The sequence below is a fragment of the Hevea brasiliensis genome, chromosome 14, assembly GCF_030052815.1.
Source record: "Hevea brasiliensis isolate MT/VB/25A 57/8 chromosome 14, ASM3005281v1, whole genome shotgun sequence".
NCBI lineage: Eukaryota > Viridiplantae > Streptophyta > Magnoliopsida > Malpighiales > Euphorbiaceae > Hevea > Hevea brasiliensis.
Window position 1 is genome coordinate 81,811,371 of NC_079506.1, and position 16,014 is coordinate 81,827,384.

General features: G+C 29.3%; 2 protein-coding genes across 2 annotated transcripts; both read right to left on the reverse strand.

The window, feature by feature from the left end:
- Positions 1-2,561: 2,561 nt before the first annotated feature.
- Positions 2,562-7,983, reverse strand: LOC110645448 (protein NRT1/ PTR FAMILY 2.7). The gene is made up of 4 exons (XM_058133470.1): positions 7,872-7,983; positions 7,561-7,778; positions 4,800-5,338; positions 2,562-3,604 (listed from the first exon to the last, which is right to left on the reverse strand). The coding sequence occupies exons 1-4, from the start codon at positions 7,942-7,944 to the stop codon at positions 2,764-2,766; spliced, it is 1,671 nt and encodes a 556-aa protein (XP_057989453.1). The 5' UTR covers positions 7,945-7,983; the 3' UTR covers positions 2,562-2,763.
- Positions 7,984-10,525: 2,542 nt separating this feature from the next.
- Positions 10,526-15,595, reverse strand: LOC110645446 (protein RETARDED ROOT GROWTH-LIKE). The gene is made up of 7 exons (XM_021798631.2): positions 15,073-15,595; positions 14,683-14,791; positions 13,649-13,808; positions 11,814-11,962; positions 11,577-11,728; positions 10,895-11,009; positions 10,526-10,804 (listed from the first exon to the last, which is right to left on the reverse strand). Exons 1-7 carry the CDS (start codon positions 15,471-15,473, stop codon positions 10,655-10,657), a joined length of 1,236 nt encoding a protein of 411 aa, XP_021654323.2. The 5' UTR covers positions 15,474-15,595; the 3' UTR covers positions 10,526-10,654.
- Between the last annotated feature and the right edge of the window lie 419 nt (positions 15,596-16,014).

Consider the following 16,014-nt stretch of genomic DNA (forward strand, 5'->3'; position numbering starts at 1 on the left):
AAAATGAAAGGAAAGGAAGTCCATCCTCCTTGATCGTGCTTCAATGGTGTTTGTCCAAATTGAAGGAAGCTGATTTGTACTGCTTCCATTCTCTCTTTCCTTTTTCTTTTCTTGCAATATAAGCTTGCATTGCATTGATGTTAAAGATTTCAATTTCCTTCATATATATATATTTTTTTTAATATAGTGTAGAAAATAAAGCATTTCGTGAATGAGCGTTTTAGTTCAATCATAGTGAAATTTTCTCTAGATCTGTAATGTTTCCAAATCCGAGTAAAAGCCAATTATATTAAAAAAAAAAAAAAAGATTTCAACTTTTGCATTCGAGTTACTGTGTTTTTTAATATACTAAGCATAAAGGTTAAATTATAATTAGATATGGTGAAATTAAAATTTCATACTAGTGAAAGTTGAAATATAAGAAGAGATATATAAAAGAATATCAATAAGGAATGATAAAAACTAAAAGGAAATGAAATTTGAAGGGTTTATTACTAATTTCTTTGCAAATTATTTTAATTTGAAGGTAAAACTTTTATTCTAAAACTATGAGTAGGGAAAAATATAATGAAAGTTATGAAAAACAAAGGTGCCAAAATAGAATGCAATAAATTTTAGGGGGTGATCATTAATTTTTTTAATTATCTAAAATTTAAATAGAAAATTTTTAATTTTTAAAACTTTTGAAGGCATCCCCACCATATAACCTAATTCCTATAATTTAAGAAAATGTGAGAAATCCACCACCAAATAAATTAAAGGACTTAGAAATCCATTTAGAATTTTGTAGGGCTTCATTTGGAAAAAAAATTATTTAAAAAATTAATTTAATTCTTACATAATTATGTTTTTTTAGTCTGATTTTTATTTTTTTTAAATTAATTTTTTTAAAAATTTAAAAAAATTAAATTCTTTCAAATTAAATTATTAAATCAATTGTAAAATTTTAGTTATATGTTCTGCCTTTTCCTCTTCAAGAAACATAAATCTATTCATAATCTTTGACTTTTGTGAGACAAATCTAACCACATTTTTCTGTCTAGTCCATTTCTGGATTTATTGAAATTTTCTTTATACAAGTATTAAGTTGATCGTAAGTTTTATATAGGAAAAAAAGATCCTTTTAAAATTATCATAGTTTTAGCAGCAGCCCATTCTTATTTTTTATTCAGGTGTGCATGTTTTACCTCAATAAAAATTAAAAAAGAAAAAAAGTAGGCCTTGAGTCCATTTCTAGATTTATTGATGTGGTTTGCCCATGGTTGAGATCCCATGTGGGGCGTGCGCAACGGGCTGATCCTTCAAGATCTCACATTAGTTAGTTATAGAGTGTACGTGTGTATAGGTTATATAGGAACAATGACCTTCTTAAAATTACCATAATTTTAATACAATCCCTTTCTGTCTCTAACCTAAGTGTGTGCGTATTGTACCTCAATTAAAGAAAAAAAAAATTGATGTTAGCCTTGTAAGATTTTAGAGTTATAGAGCTTTTGGCTTCATAAGAAGATTAACATTATTAACTCTCTTTGAGTATTCCATTCATTTGAGAATATGTAATTTATATCAATTTATCTTGGATTTGTTTGCCTAAATTTGATCCATTATAAATTTAAGACACAAAATATATAATGAAATTCACTTAATAAATGCATAGGTTTCACATGTTTATGTCTTAAATTTATAATGACTGAATTTAGATAAAAAAATTTTATTAATTAAAAAAATATAAAAAAATTAGATCAATGAGCAAGAAAAAAAAATTAAGATGTAGACTCACTTTTCCCTTTTTTTAGAAATAATTAACAATAATAATAAATTTTAATTTTAAATTAATTAGTTTATTTATTTTATTCACATCAGAAGATATTATTTTAAAAAAATTACATAAAAAGTGAAATTTGAAAATATAAACTTGTAATTCATAAATATAAAAATTAATAAAATAATTAGTAATGGCCGGCTGCAACAATATTGTGACATGACAATAAATCACCATTACCATTGCCATTCCCCCACCCAATCATAGAAACGAGAATGAAATGATCTTTGATAAATTAATACATTCATTTTGGGCAAAATTGCCTCACGAGACAAAATAATCAACCTAATGTATGTTAAAACTCCCACACCAAGTTCCCTCGAATTGGGGGAAAATTTTATCCAATTTTCTATGCCAGAACCATGGATGAACCAAATTTTAGATTGCAACTGGGTTTTGCTTGTTTAAGTTTTGTGGTGCTGAGTTGGTACTTCTTAATGTCATGTATCAGAGTCTGGTTTGATATGTTTTTGCCGTTGCTTTTTGGTTTTCTTTTGTACTTTGCTTCAGATTTTTTCACTTAACTTGCAGCACTTAAATTGAGTGTATCGAATCATTAGGTTCAGTTTTAGTGCTTCAAGTTAAGTTTTTTCTAAAATTCTTTCAGCAAAAGATTTGCTTTAAAAAAATTTGAGTTTTACTTTAAAAGTGCATCTTCACCGTCAAAAGATAATAATAATGAAAAAAAAATTCACAAAAGCTCGTATTATAACTATTTGACATGCGAGATTAGGACATATTTGACAAAAATAATTAATTTTTATTATTTGAATTTTTTTTTCTTGATGCTTAAAAGATTTCATTAAACACCTAAGTAATAGACAATAAGCCAATTAAAAAGCATTTTTATAACATGAAATTACCAAACTGTTGCGTGAGCTAACAACAATTATTGGAAGGTAATTCAAGCTCGCAACCTTAAGTTTGTTGACATTGCAGCCTTAATGAGCAATGCTAGAAACCTCACCATGATCATGATCATCATGCTTTTCAACATTTTGATACTTAAACAACTTAGCACATACGAGATAGTACCCAAAGTTCACCACCCCTATCACTGCCGACAACCAAAATACATTATCCAATCTCCCATCATTAATGTTGTTATTAGGTAACCATCCTGTGGATCGACGCACCAAATTAGTGATTGCTGTGCCTAGATAAAATCCAATTCCAATTAGCAATGAAATCATAGCCGTAGAAGTACTTCTTAATGAACTTGGAAATTCTTGATAATACAATGCTACTTGTCCTGGAAAGTGAAACCCCTCCCCAACCCCTACAATGGCTAATGGCAAAACAAGCCATAGTCCTGACATAGGCACGATTGATGATCCAGGTGTACCATTGCTGTTATGGGTTTCAACCACATGGAGCCTTCTTGACTCGATTAGGGCAGATGCCACCATGGCTAGGATATTGATGACATGACCGATTCCTATACGTTGGAGGGGCGTCAAGGTTTGACAAATCAGATTTTTCCACGCGGGAAGTAAGAAGCGATCAATGATGAAGATTGATAGAGCGGTGGCCACTAGGTTAAAGACTAGGAAAGACCCAGGTGGAACTTTGAAATGTGGTCCAAGGTGCCTGTCCATAGTAAGGGCTTGGAGGATTGTTAGGCTGTTGAATATAGCTATGGTAGTACTCAAGAAAATGCTAGTAGACCATAGTGGCATGATTTTGATTAGGATTTTGAGATCTTCTAATTCCTCCAATGTACATAGCTTCCAAGATGGTTGATTTTCATCTTCTGTTCTTATGGCTGCAAAATTCAAAAATCTGCATAGAAAGAAGAAGAATATATCTTTAAGTGACATTGACATTATTAGACATGTATATTGGACCTAATTTTGATGCTATTGGAATTAATTATAAAATTTCGCACATAAAAAAGTTATTGCTGGAGCTGGATCTTCAAAATTCACTATTCAAATTTTTAACGTATGGTATTCATTATTTTATAATGATATAATTAATTTTTTTATTATAAATAAATATTTTTTAAATAATTATTTAATTTTAATAATGAAAAAAGTATGATTTTTGTAATAAATAATTCGTTCTCTTCTATTTTATGTCTTGTTCGGCAACAACTTTTAAGATAATGTTCAGTACTTTATCATAATTAAAACACTATCCCTCTTGTCTATACTGTTTGCTGGTATAGTGTTTAGAGGTTAAGAAAGTTATTTATGAAAAGTTACTCCTCCTTACTTTTAGAAGGCTGAAGGAACATTTTGACTGGGGGTTAATAATATGTATCTCTATTTTGGCTAATTATTAGATACACCAGAAATACTAAAAAATAGCACTCCATCTCTCATAGAAAAGTGTGTCATTCCTATAATATAGAGAGTGGGCCCCACATGATTATAGGAGACAGTGTATGTACACTGGGTGCACCTAATAATTTCTTATCTATTTTTACTTTTAACAACTAATCCAATAACTATTTTTACTAAATACTTCTATTTTAAATTAATACATAAACAGATAACTACTAACAGTAAATATCTAATAGTTAATAGCTAATAAAACATATAACAGTTATTAAAACTGCTAATAGCTACTATAAAAAACATCTTCAAATTATTTTTCAAATCTTAATTAAATTTTTAAAACCTAACACAAGAATACGAAATTCTACTTTTTAGTTTTCTTTAAAAAATTTTCTACAGCCCTATGCCAATTATTTTATAAGTGACTATGCCTTTAAAATCCCACCATATTGAGACTGAAGTATTAAATTTGGAGCAGCAGTAGTACCACTATCTTTAACATAAATAGATTCTTTATGATATGAAACGTCGTCATCAAGATATGTGTGTTTCATTCTAAAATAAGGAGAAGATTGTTTTAAACATAACCTAAATGCTCAATCTCTAGCTTTTGATCATAATATGAACTTTTGATCGAGAAGACTTCGACAAAAAGAATTACCCAACTTGAAAATTTTAAAAGCTCTCTAATATACCTGAAATTTTCTGTAGGAGTGCGAACTTGAAACTTAGTACTGGTGTCTCCATGATAATAGTCCAAACCCTGACAATTTCCTGATAACATCTTCCTTTTGCGAATCGCCGCAACCACAACACGAGCAATGCTCATGAAGGGACTTCCCTTCGGCTTACTTGGCCGGTAGAAACGTTTTCCGAGCAAAAACACGGCTAAGCTAATGGCATTAGCGATGACACAGATCCCAAACCCTAAACTCCAACTAATATTATCCTGAATGTAGATGATAGCCGTGTAGCTTATGATACTGCCAAGGTACAAGGTCAAAAAATACCAGTTGAAGAATATTGCTTGATGATTTGGCTGATCAAATTGGTCTGCCCCCATAGTTGCAATTGTGAAGCGTGTGCCTCCAACCCCCAATGAAGCTAGGGATAAGGCCCGATAAAGGACACCATATTGAAGGTGTGACGGAGTTTGACATGCATATGAACCAACTGCACATAGTGGAGGTCTCAAGGAATGGATTGTAGATGTTAGGGTTAACAAGATCACACCCTGTGAAGTTGCAATATATACGTAAAAGTCACAGCTACACCAATGTCAAAAAAATATAATAATTAACTTTGTTAATGATCACAATAAACAAGATCAAGATGTTTGAACTCTCATTACATATCTGAAAAGGGTAAGATCTAATAATTGGTATGATCGATCATAATAGACATTACATGATGAAAATGGTAAAGAATTTTTTTATTTTTTGAAATAATTGAATTTGATTGGGATTTGAATTCATAACTTGAAACCTCAGACCATTCTAATACTTTTAGGTTATGTTTGGTATAATGTAACGTAGTGTAATGCAATGTAATCAATTATGTAATTCAATCAAAATTATAATATAATTTAATTATTATTATATTCTTATATTTAGTTATAAAATAAAAATATAAAAAGTGTAATATAATAATAATAATTTTAATTTTAATACTTAATTTATAAGTCGTTGAGTGGTGGTGGTAGCTAAGTGGTGGTGATGGCAGCGACAATAGTGATTAGGTGCTAAGGTGGCAAAATGAGGTAGTGATGATGGCTAAGTGGTTGTAGAGGTGGAAGTGCCTAAGTGGTAATCGGGGTGGTTAAGTAGTGGTAGTGGTGATAACAAAGTGGTGGTGGTGATAGTGATGATAAGGCAAGGGTAGTGATGATAAGGTAAAAGTAATGGTGATAGTACTAATGGTGATCGTGATAATATTAACAATAAATGAAAAAAATAAAAATAAATAATTATATTTACATTTATTTTTATAGATAATAATCATTATATTATTTTAAATATAATTAATTATATTATATAATTATTAATTTATTATATCAAAAAAAATTTTATATTACTAAACAACGTAATCAATGTACTACTACATTGTAACACCAAATATGGCTTTAGTTTATTGGTAATGCACATGTATAGTTAGTGGCACTATGGATGCACTTAACCCCAAATAGACTCTGTGGTCATGATTGCAACCTTTTCAACTAATATACCACTAGCTTTTTTTTCCCTGTTGTGTAGATTAATTTTGTATCATCTCCAATAATAATTCATTTTATTGAGTTTAGTTCAAGGATGCATGTCGATACTTCTTGTGTATTTAAAAATTATTTTCTATTTTAGTATATTGGTCAGAAAAATAAGTTATAAGAAATTAGAAGTCAAGATCTCACATTCAATAGATTGGTGAATATAGGATTTATTCTTAGAGAGAAGCCAAAGTACCATTTCATTTTTTTTTTTATAAGCACTCTATTAAAGTTTACGCGTTATGTGAATTATTTATTATTTTATTTTAATAATATAATTTAACATATATTTTTATGTTTTAGATTTTTAAAAAATATTATTGAATTTTTTAATGATAAAATATTTAATTAATTATTATTTTCTTTCAAGTATTAATGAATAAAAATGTTGATTAATAAATTATTTTATTATTTCTTAAAATTATTTACATAAAAGGATAAAAAATTAAAATATATATATTATGTGGTGATTTTTGAAGTATCATCATTAAAATTCTTATATTTTAAATGCAAGACATATTTTTAAAAAATAAATGTTTAAATTTTATAAATGAATTATAGTGAATAATTATTTAAAAAATATATTAATATAATTTTTAAATAAGTAATTCCCCTTTTCTAATTTAACAAAAAATTTAATTAAAAAATTATTTTTAGATTATATAATATGATGAATAGAATTTTATAATATTTAAAATTGTAAACTTAAAAATTTTAAAATTGAAAAAAATTTTAGATAACTATTATTTTTTTACGAAATAAGATTTTATTAGTTAAAGATTAAAGTTAATATGTAATATAAGCTACTTCTTTTGAAAGTTTTTACTTTTAAAATAAATATAAGATGACATTTTATAAATGAATTATTTTAAAAACAATATGAACTATGCTACAAAATAAAACTTTTGAACCAAGATACTAAAAATCAAATAGATAAATAACTCAATAAAATATAAAAATTTTTAAATTTAGAGCCCAATTTAATTTTTAAATATGTAGAACCATATTATTTTTTTTTTCATAAAGTTAGGGGACAATTTAATTTTAAATATATAAAACTATATTAAAATTTTTTACCTATATTAAAATTGATTGAAAAATTACTTTGAAGTTTTAAATTTCACAAATGAACGTATATATAATTTTAATTTTGTTAGTGTATACATATATTTAGAAAGATAAAATTTGAGAGTCACCAGCAAGGAAATGAAGGCAAAAACAGCAACGACAGAGAAGGAGCCGAAGAAGGAGTCGGCGATGATGGCTCCGGCGATGGGAAAGAGATTATTGCAACCAAGAATTACATTATTAATTTGAGTAGCCGCAATACTCTTTATATTGTATTCACTTATCAAAAATACTATCAAATTGGCTGACCAACCCCCAGATGCTAGTGTAAGACCCATCACAGCACCTGCATACATGTTCAAAATGATTGGAACTAATAAGAAAGGAAATAAAGAAAGCTGAAGCATTCACAAACGCACATAGAGAGAGAGAGATTTACCTATAATGAAGGGAAAGGACGTCCACCCTCCTTTCTCATGCTTCAATGGTGAGCTGATATGTGCTGCTTCCATTATCTCTCTCTATATATCCTTTTTCTTTGCTTGTAATATGAGCTTGCAGTGCACTGATGATGTCCATATTTATAGGAGAGGAGAAATTTATTGAGATCACACATATTATTATTATAAAATAAAATTTTCAAATATTTCATATTTTAAAGGTGTAGAAATTTGGGGGTATTTTTATATCTCATTTTTTAATTTTGTCATGTATTTCATTTCATCCCTTAACTTTAATTTGTTACTGAAAAATTCTTGAATTATAATTTTGTTTCACAAAAATCCTTTTAACCTGCTATCACCATCTGATCAATCACAAAAATACTAATATCATCACAATTATCTGCTTCTTGGAAAGGTGGAAGATTTATCATTCACCAGAAAGTGCTGAAACTGTATTTGTAAACGTTGCAATATAGTTTAAAGGAATTTTTTAATCTGAAAACCTGCTATTGTAGGTTAGAGGGAAATTTTTTGTGAAATAAAATTAAAATTTAAAAATTTTTTAGTAATAAATTGAAGTTAAAAGATAGAAATAAAACATAAAGTAAAATTTTAAGACAGACTATAAAAATTACTCAGAAAATTGAGGTTCTCAACTTTCAAGTTTGAGCTATTATATTTATCAATATAATCTCTCTATTTGGAAACTAGAATTTTACAAAAATTTAATTCAATTGATTTTTTTTTTTTTTTAATCAATTTTCTTGTTTGGAAATTTGATAGTAAAAATTTTTTAATTTTTTTTAACTTAAAAAATATTTTAAAAGAAAAAAATATTAAACATAATTATATGAGAATTTAATTAAATTCTTCTCTTACAGATAATTTATTTCAAATAAAACTAATAAGAATTAACAAGATAGAAGTTATAAGATAGGGTGAAATTAAAACTTTGTAGTCCAGAATCAAAGTTGAAATATAAGAAGAGATATAAATGAAAATCAATAAGGAACAATAAAACTAAAGGAAATGAAATTTAAGGGTTCATTATGGTTGTGAAAACCAAATTGAGTTGACGATTGGATCGGTTTAATTAAAAATTAGAGTTTTAAGCAACTTAGTTCATTTACAAATCCTAATTTTGATAAATTTTTTTATGAAATTTTGTTATTTTTTTCTTATTAATTAAACATAAATACGTTGTACACTATATGCTCCTTTATCATGGTAATTTTGTTTTCAATCTTTCTTCCTTTACATAAATATATATATATATATATATATATATATATATATATATATAATTTTGACAACGGCTTTTGAGCAAGAATTCCTAGCTTTTATTCCTGCCTTACACGAAAGGCTATTAACTTGAAACTTCTCCATTCTAAATATTTTTTTTTATTGCAAAATATAATCGTTTTAAGATTTTAATTAAAAATTTAAAATTATTTTTTAAAAAATTATTTATATATTAAAATTTAATTAAATTTTTTTTAATTATCATTTATAATATATATCAAACTATTAATTACAATAATATATTATCTTTATTATTATATTTAAAAAAATTATTTATTTTAGAATATATTTAATATTTATTTAATATTATACTAATTAAATCTTTATTCTATTTTAATTAAATTTTAAATCCTTAACTCAGACCAATTTTAAAAACATTGAGATTTATTATTAATTTCTATGCAAATTATTTTAATTTGAAGGTACGGTTTTTATTCTAAAAAAAAAAAAACCGAAAGTTGATAAAAATAAAGGATGCCAAAATAGAATGCAATAAAATTTAGGGATTATTATTATTATTATTATTATCATTATTATTATTATTATTATTATTATTAAAACTTTTGGGAGGTTGCCCCACCATAAAACCTAATTCCTATAATTTTAGCAAATGTGACAAATTCATTGCCAAGTAAAATAAAGCACTCAGAAATCCATAATCTTTTACTTTTTTGATAACAAATCTAACCACACATTTTCCTGTCGGCTTTATTTATTTATTTATTTATTTATTGAAATTCTCTTTATAAAAATATTAAGTTTATGTACAAATGAAATTTGAAAGATAAACGTGATTTAGTTCATAAATATAAAAATTAATAGAGAAATTAATTATGGCTGCAACAATTTGTGACATGACAACATTCCTACTCGGCCACTCTTATTTTTTAGGTGAAAAGTTACTTTTGACATTTTTATTTTTATAGAATATAATCATTTAGTACTGTTGGGTGGTGATTTCAACTCATGAATTTTTCAGTGCATTATGATTTATGGGTTGAATAAATCAACTTTCTTGTCCAATCCCACTACCATTGCCATTCCCCAAACCAACCACAAAAATGAGGATGAAATGATCTTCTATACATTAATGCATTCATTTAAGGCTGTGTGATTTTGGTGTTCAACAGGTGCAAAATTGCCTCAACAGACATAACGAATCAACCAAATGAGTGTTGTTAAAAGTAAAAACTCTCACCAAGTTCACCGGAATTGGGGAAAAATTGAACCATTTTTCTATGCCAGCACCATGGATGAACCAAATTTCAGACTTCAACTGGGTTTTGCTTCAAAAATGCAACCTCACCATTAAAAGATAATAATAATAATAATAATAATGATCTAAAAATTGACAAAAGCTCTATATTATAACTTAGCAACAAAATCAAATATACAATCTGAGTCTAACTATTTACAGGAACCAAGTGACTTAACACTTCGTGCCACTTTCAATCAGATGGATTGCTGGCCATTGATGTTAAAATAATTTGAAGAATTTAAATCCTGACCTATGGGAAATATCAAATACAGATATGATGATTTCAACGCTAATTAAAATGATAATGAGCCATTCCAAGAAGTCTGATTTCCTATTCTGCAGAATTTCCTGAAGAAAGCGAATATTATGCTGCAAAGAGAAGACCAAATGTTATTGTAACTATCCATTCTCAATCCCTGATGGCAAGAACGAAATAAGAACTTCAGAAGACGAGATTACCTCCACAAACTTCAACTTAAAATCAAGACTTGCAAACCTTTGAGTTAATTCAAATTCATCTCTTAGATATTCCCATATCTGAGCATATTTGGCATCTTTCCAAGCAATATCTGATCTGTTGAAACCAATAAGAGTTTTGCAATTAAGACATTAGGGGAAAAAGAATCAACTCCAATCTCTACTATTTGATTTGTATGTATGTGTGTGTGTCCCCTTGGTGATTAAGGAGTGTCCAAAGCAATGGAATTTCACCCACATCCTCTTTATCTATCTCACCACTCCCAATCCTGAATGCCCTAGCCCCTTTTTTTCCCATAGGATTTTTGGAATCTACATTTATATAGGAAATGAAATCTAGCTTTGCTTGTATGTGCAAGGGAAATAAAAAATGTGAAAATAGAATCATTCCCGACATATTCATCCAAAAAAAAAATCCCTTACAATTTTGTGTTTCCTTCAGTGTTTCTGTGCTCTTCCCCCACTTTTAAGACAGCCAAGAACACCCTTAGAATTACTCAATTAGTTAATTGTTATGAACTTGACTAAATCTTAATTCCAAACCAGTTGATGTAGACAATAAGAATAATTTCCCTTTGTTTTATTTTACCCTGTCTAGCTTTTTAAACAATATATGTATCTTTTTTAAATTGTTATTCTTGCAGTAATGCCACAAAACTCTTACCTCTCAAAAAGTCCAAGCTTAAGAATAACATCAGCAAGATTAGAGTTTGCTTTCCCCACTAGTTGAAAAAGTTTTTTGCTATCCATGGAAAATGTTCCAGTTTTTTCCATCCCACGATTTATGTCGGTAAATTCAGCAACCATTCCATCAACCTAAAAGAAGTAAACAAGGTTATAAAAATAGTCAAATAAGAAAGTTGCACTAATTTAAACACTTCAGAGATGACCTTACACATACCTGGCGTCCATAGTAATCAAGAGCAATACTTTGACCAAGAACACTGCCAATTATGCGAATTCCATCAATATTCAAGAACTGTAACATTATGTAATCCAATCCTCCTTGCATCCACGTGTTCAAAGTTGGCTTCTCTCTCACCTCATATTCTTGCAGTTGAATAACAGAAAATTAAGCCATATAAATTAAGGAATCTAGTGTGGCATCATGGACAATTTCCAATGACTCAGGGCAAGAAAAATCGGATGATAATCAGGCAAAGCAATAGATGATAATGCCAATGGTGTGAAAAGTTAAATCAGATATTGCTTTAGACAAAAGCAGAAAGAACAAGAACTCTCCATGACAATAGGTAGATAGGAAAATATGATCATGGCTTCCTACAACACAACTCAGTATGATAGTCAACAAGAAGTTAAGTCAATTATTAAACAGTAGTAAAGATCAAAGAAAAAGAACAAGAATACAGAGAGAGTACAGAAGAAATAAACACTGGTGCATACAATACAGCCATCAATTGATATCACAATAATTCTTTTGGGTTATGAATGGTGGAAATAAACAAGAACTTGAAGTGCTGGAATTAAAGGGGGAAAGGCAGCATTTTGAAAGATAGTAAATATCTAAAGGTCCTTCAATGCAATAATGCTCACAAGAAGAAAAATATTGATATATAATTTCCCATGTCAAGCTAACCGCATAACAAAATTTCTGCAAACTCCCCCCTCCTGCCTAACCCTGCACCCCGCCCCCTCCCCCTCTCCTTTTTCCCTCCCCCCCTCCCCTCCTAAAAAAAAAAACAGACTATATATATATATATATATATATATATATATATATATATATATATATGAAGAAAATGAAAGAAAGAATGTCTTGCTGTCAAGGTTGTTTGCTACATGGTAGCTTCGAAGAACATTGTCCTAGTTAAACCAACAGCAATGTGAGTTGTTAATCCTCATTATCCATCATCTACCTATTAAACTAGAAAAGCAATAACCCATCTAGCTTGAAACCGAAGCAAGAGAGTACATTTCACAGAACATCATTTGTAAACTATGGTATAGTCTGTAATGCTAACTAGTGGACATAATAGATGAATGGTATATAAAGATGCAAATAATTAGTGAAAACCACCACTATCCCTATCCTAACTTTCATTCCTTTTCATTTTCTCCTCTTTTCTTTCCAAACTTCACTAACTTCAAACTATAACCTTCCATATCTTTTACCCATTTTCTCCCATTTAGAGAAAGATCTTTGTTCTCTTATTCTCAACACTATAGCATGCATTTTTGTCCAGTGGTATTGAGTCAAAAGCATGATTTAGTGATTTTTTAAATACACCTGTGTCCCAACCAAGCCACTGAATATGGTGAAACATTCAATATTTTTCCATAGAAAGCATTGTTTTTAGGAGTGTTCCAGAAAGCATTGTTTTTAGGAGTGTTCCAGGTGTTTCCACATTCAACTCAGCCTCAAACCCAATCTAGTTGAGGTCTACTAAATGGATCATTTTCCTCAGTCTTCAAAGAATGGACTAGAGGTGCTGAAATGGCTGTATGGTACATCCTGGCCAGAGAGAAATTATAAAAATAAATCAAGTCATCCCAATTATTGAGATGACATGTGCGTTTACTTGTTCATTTCTAAACTGTTCTGAATTGTCTTTAAGATCAATAATTTCATTTGTATTTGTGTAGCATGCAGAAATAACAAGTAATATCATGTGTTACATCATTTTGCCTGCCAAGATTACAATTTCTCTCATACTTGTTTAAAGTCTGCAAAGAAAATATAACAAAAATTGAAAAACAAAATAAACAAGATCTCACCATCCTTTCTCATTTCAGGAAGCAATCCTGATGCATGTTTTCTTACAATTTTCAAGTAATCATCAACCTCATGTTCACGGACATTAAACAAGACAATAGAGCCATATTGAAACACTACCATGTAACAGCTATTCCTTCCAGTTATGCAAGTGCCCAAACCCTGAAACAAGGAAATTAATACATCCTTCAGTAAAAAATTCAAATAGATATCATTGATATGAACATAAGAAAATCTCATACTTGAATAAATCAACAGATTCGAGAGCATCAAAGACAGTATCATTTGGCAATAATATCTAACTTTCATATAGAAATAACTCAATCAACATGGCACAAAGGGTAGATTTCCAGGATCATAAACAGAGACTATTCACTTTGAAGAAAGACAGGCCCCTAATTGGGAAACTATAAATTAATAAAGATGGCAACATAAATTTTGCAAAAATATGCTGACATCAAATGGTAGAACAACTCATATCCATTCACATACTCCAACAAAGTGCTATATTTGCATAAAATTCTCCAACCAAAATGATTAAAAAGTTTTTTCCTTTTTTAATAAACACGAAACTTTAAAAGTATCCCATGCATATTCTAAAGAAGACTACAACCTATTTTGTAAAGCTAGTCTAGTAATTTTTTATCCAATATGTATTGAAGAGAGTCCCCCACCAACTAACACTTGACACATAACCTTCCCCCCACCCCCAAACCCACCAACCCAATAAATAAATAAACTTTTGATGGTTGCATATGTTCTAGAAAACAGTGTAATAATTAAGAAGCATCGTAGCATCAAATGGCAGCTTCCCTTCAAAAGTATCATGCTACATCCCATAACTCTGCCTGATATTTACTTCTCCCTAGTCCCACTTATATTTTCCAGCAGACAAACAATACAGTATATTGATGATGCACGGGTTGATTTATTTTATTCCATTTATTAACCAGTTTCAGTAAATTTACAAAAATTTCTACGAACATATATCAATAAAGGAGAACAGAATAATCCTTTCAAAAGAAAAGGAACTTACACTGGGTTCAGCGAGATTCCCAAACTTAAGAACGACATAGTTAGTCATACGGGAAGTTGGTGGGATGAAATTGGGTTTGTTCTGTTCCACTAAGCTCTTCAAATCCACACTACACCAACAACAATTAAATACAAAATTCAGATAAACATAAATTTTCAACAATGCAAACACTCATATTACAGCACTTTTCACATCTTAAATTCTCATATCCAAAATGGTTTTCCTGCTATTTGGCTTATTTTAGTTTTCTAATTAAGAAAAGGAAAAAAATTAAAATCCCACAGAAAGAGAAGGATAATTCATTTACCATTTCGTTTCTATAGAAACTAAAATTAACTACGAACACAACCGAGTTAAAATTTAACAAAGAAACCCTTTAAAGAAGCAAACCTGGTGGAGAAGAAATAAGCTCGAACAGTAATTGAAGACTTGGAATCCTCTACCACAGGGCGGTTGTTTCCATCATTTTCAAATTCGGAGGTCGACACTGGTTCGTTCCAGTCTACCGTCGTCTGCTGCTGCGGCGCGGAGGCTGAGGAGATTGACGAGACACACCTCAAAAACGCCAAACTAGTAGTGCTACTACTGCCACAATGTGGACGGCCAGTAAAACTGAGAATTGGAGAAAAGGAAGTAGAAATTGAGTAAACAGTTAGGGTTTTGGGAAAGGAGAAATGGTGAGAGCGTGGCTTTGGTAGAGGGAGAGAGCAACAAGGGTTTGATTGGGAGAGAAGGATGGCACGGACAGGTAAGCGAATGGCTTTAAGGTGAGCGTCTATACTCCGCCACATTTTGGCGGCTGAGAGAGGCGGAATAGAAGAGACGGAGGAGGAGGGTTTGCGTTTTGTGTTTGGGGTTTAAATTGGGTTTTTCTTGTTACGGAATGGGAAACAGCCCACCGTCAAGAAATTGGTATGAGAGTACTGCTATGCTATCTACGGTTAAAAGGTTACGTGATATTGCAATGAATTACTATTCTAAAAATCTATAAGTTAGTCTCCAATTTGTTTTTTTTAATAATTTAATCTTTAAATTTAATTTCATTAAATTATTTTATATAGTCTAAATTTTTTTTATCAGATAGTCTAAATGGACCGTTATAAAATTATTTAAATATAAAATTTAGGTGCAATAAAATTTTAGAGACTCAAATGTATTTGATCGAAATCTTATATTAATTGTAACAATATATCTATAAAAAATAAAAAGTTTAACATGTTTTGATAAAATTAATATATTTTTATAAAAAATGTTAATAATTGACATTAAATTTTTAATAAAATTTAAATTTAATAACTAAATTATTACTAAAAAATAAAGTGAAGACTGACT

What these genes read in the sequence shown, in the direction of transcription:
- LOC110645448 (XM_058133470.1), bottom strand. Translation starts at nt 7,944, where the DNA reads ATGGAAGCAGCACATATCAGCTCACCATTGAAGCATGAGAAAGGAGGG. An exon ending in TTGCCTTCATTTCCTTGCTG is followed by an intron (nt 5,339 to 7,560) that starts GTGACTCTCAAA and finishes GCAACTTCACAG; the next exon opens with GGTGTGATCTTGTTAACCCT. An exon ending in ACTCCTACAGAAAATTTCAG is followed by an intron (nt 3,605 to 4,799) that starts GTATATTAGAGA and finishes CTTTCTATGCAG; the next exon opens with ATTTTTGAATTTTGCAGCCA.
- LOC110645446 (XM_021798631.2), bottom strand. Translation starts at nt 15,473, where the DNA reads ATGTGGCGGAGTATAGACGCTCACCTTAAAGCCATTCGCTTACCTGTC. An exon ending in GGAATCTCGCTGAACCCAGT is followed by an intron (nt 13,809 to 14,682) that starts GTAAGTTCCTTT and finishes TCCTTGTTTCAG; the next exon opens with GGTTTGGGCACTTGCATAAC. An exon ending in AAGCTTGGACTTTTTGAGAG is followed by an intron (nt 11,010 to 11,576) that starts GTAAGAGTTTTG and finishes TGGTTTCAACAG; the next exon opens with ATCAGATATTGCTTGGAAAG.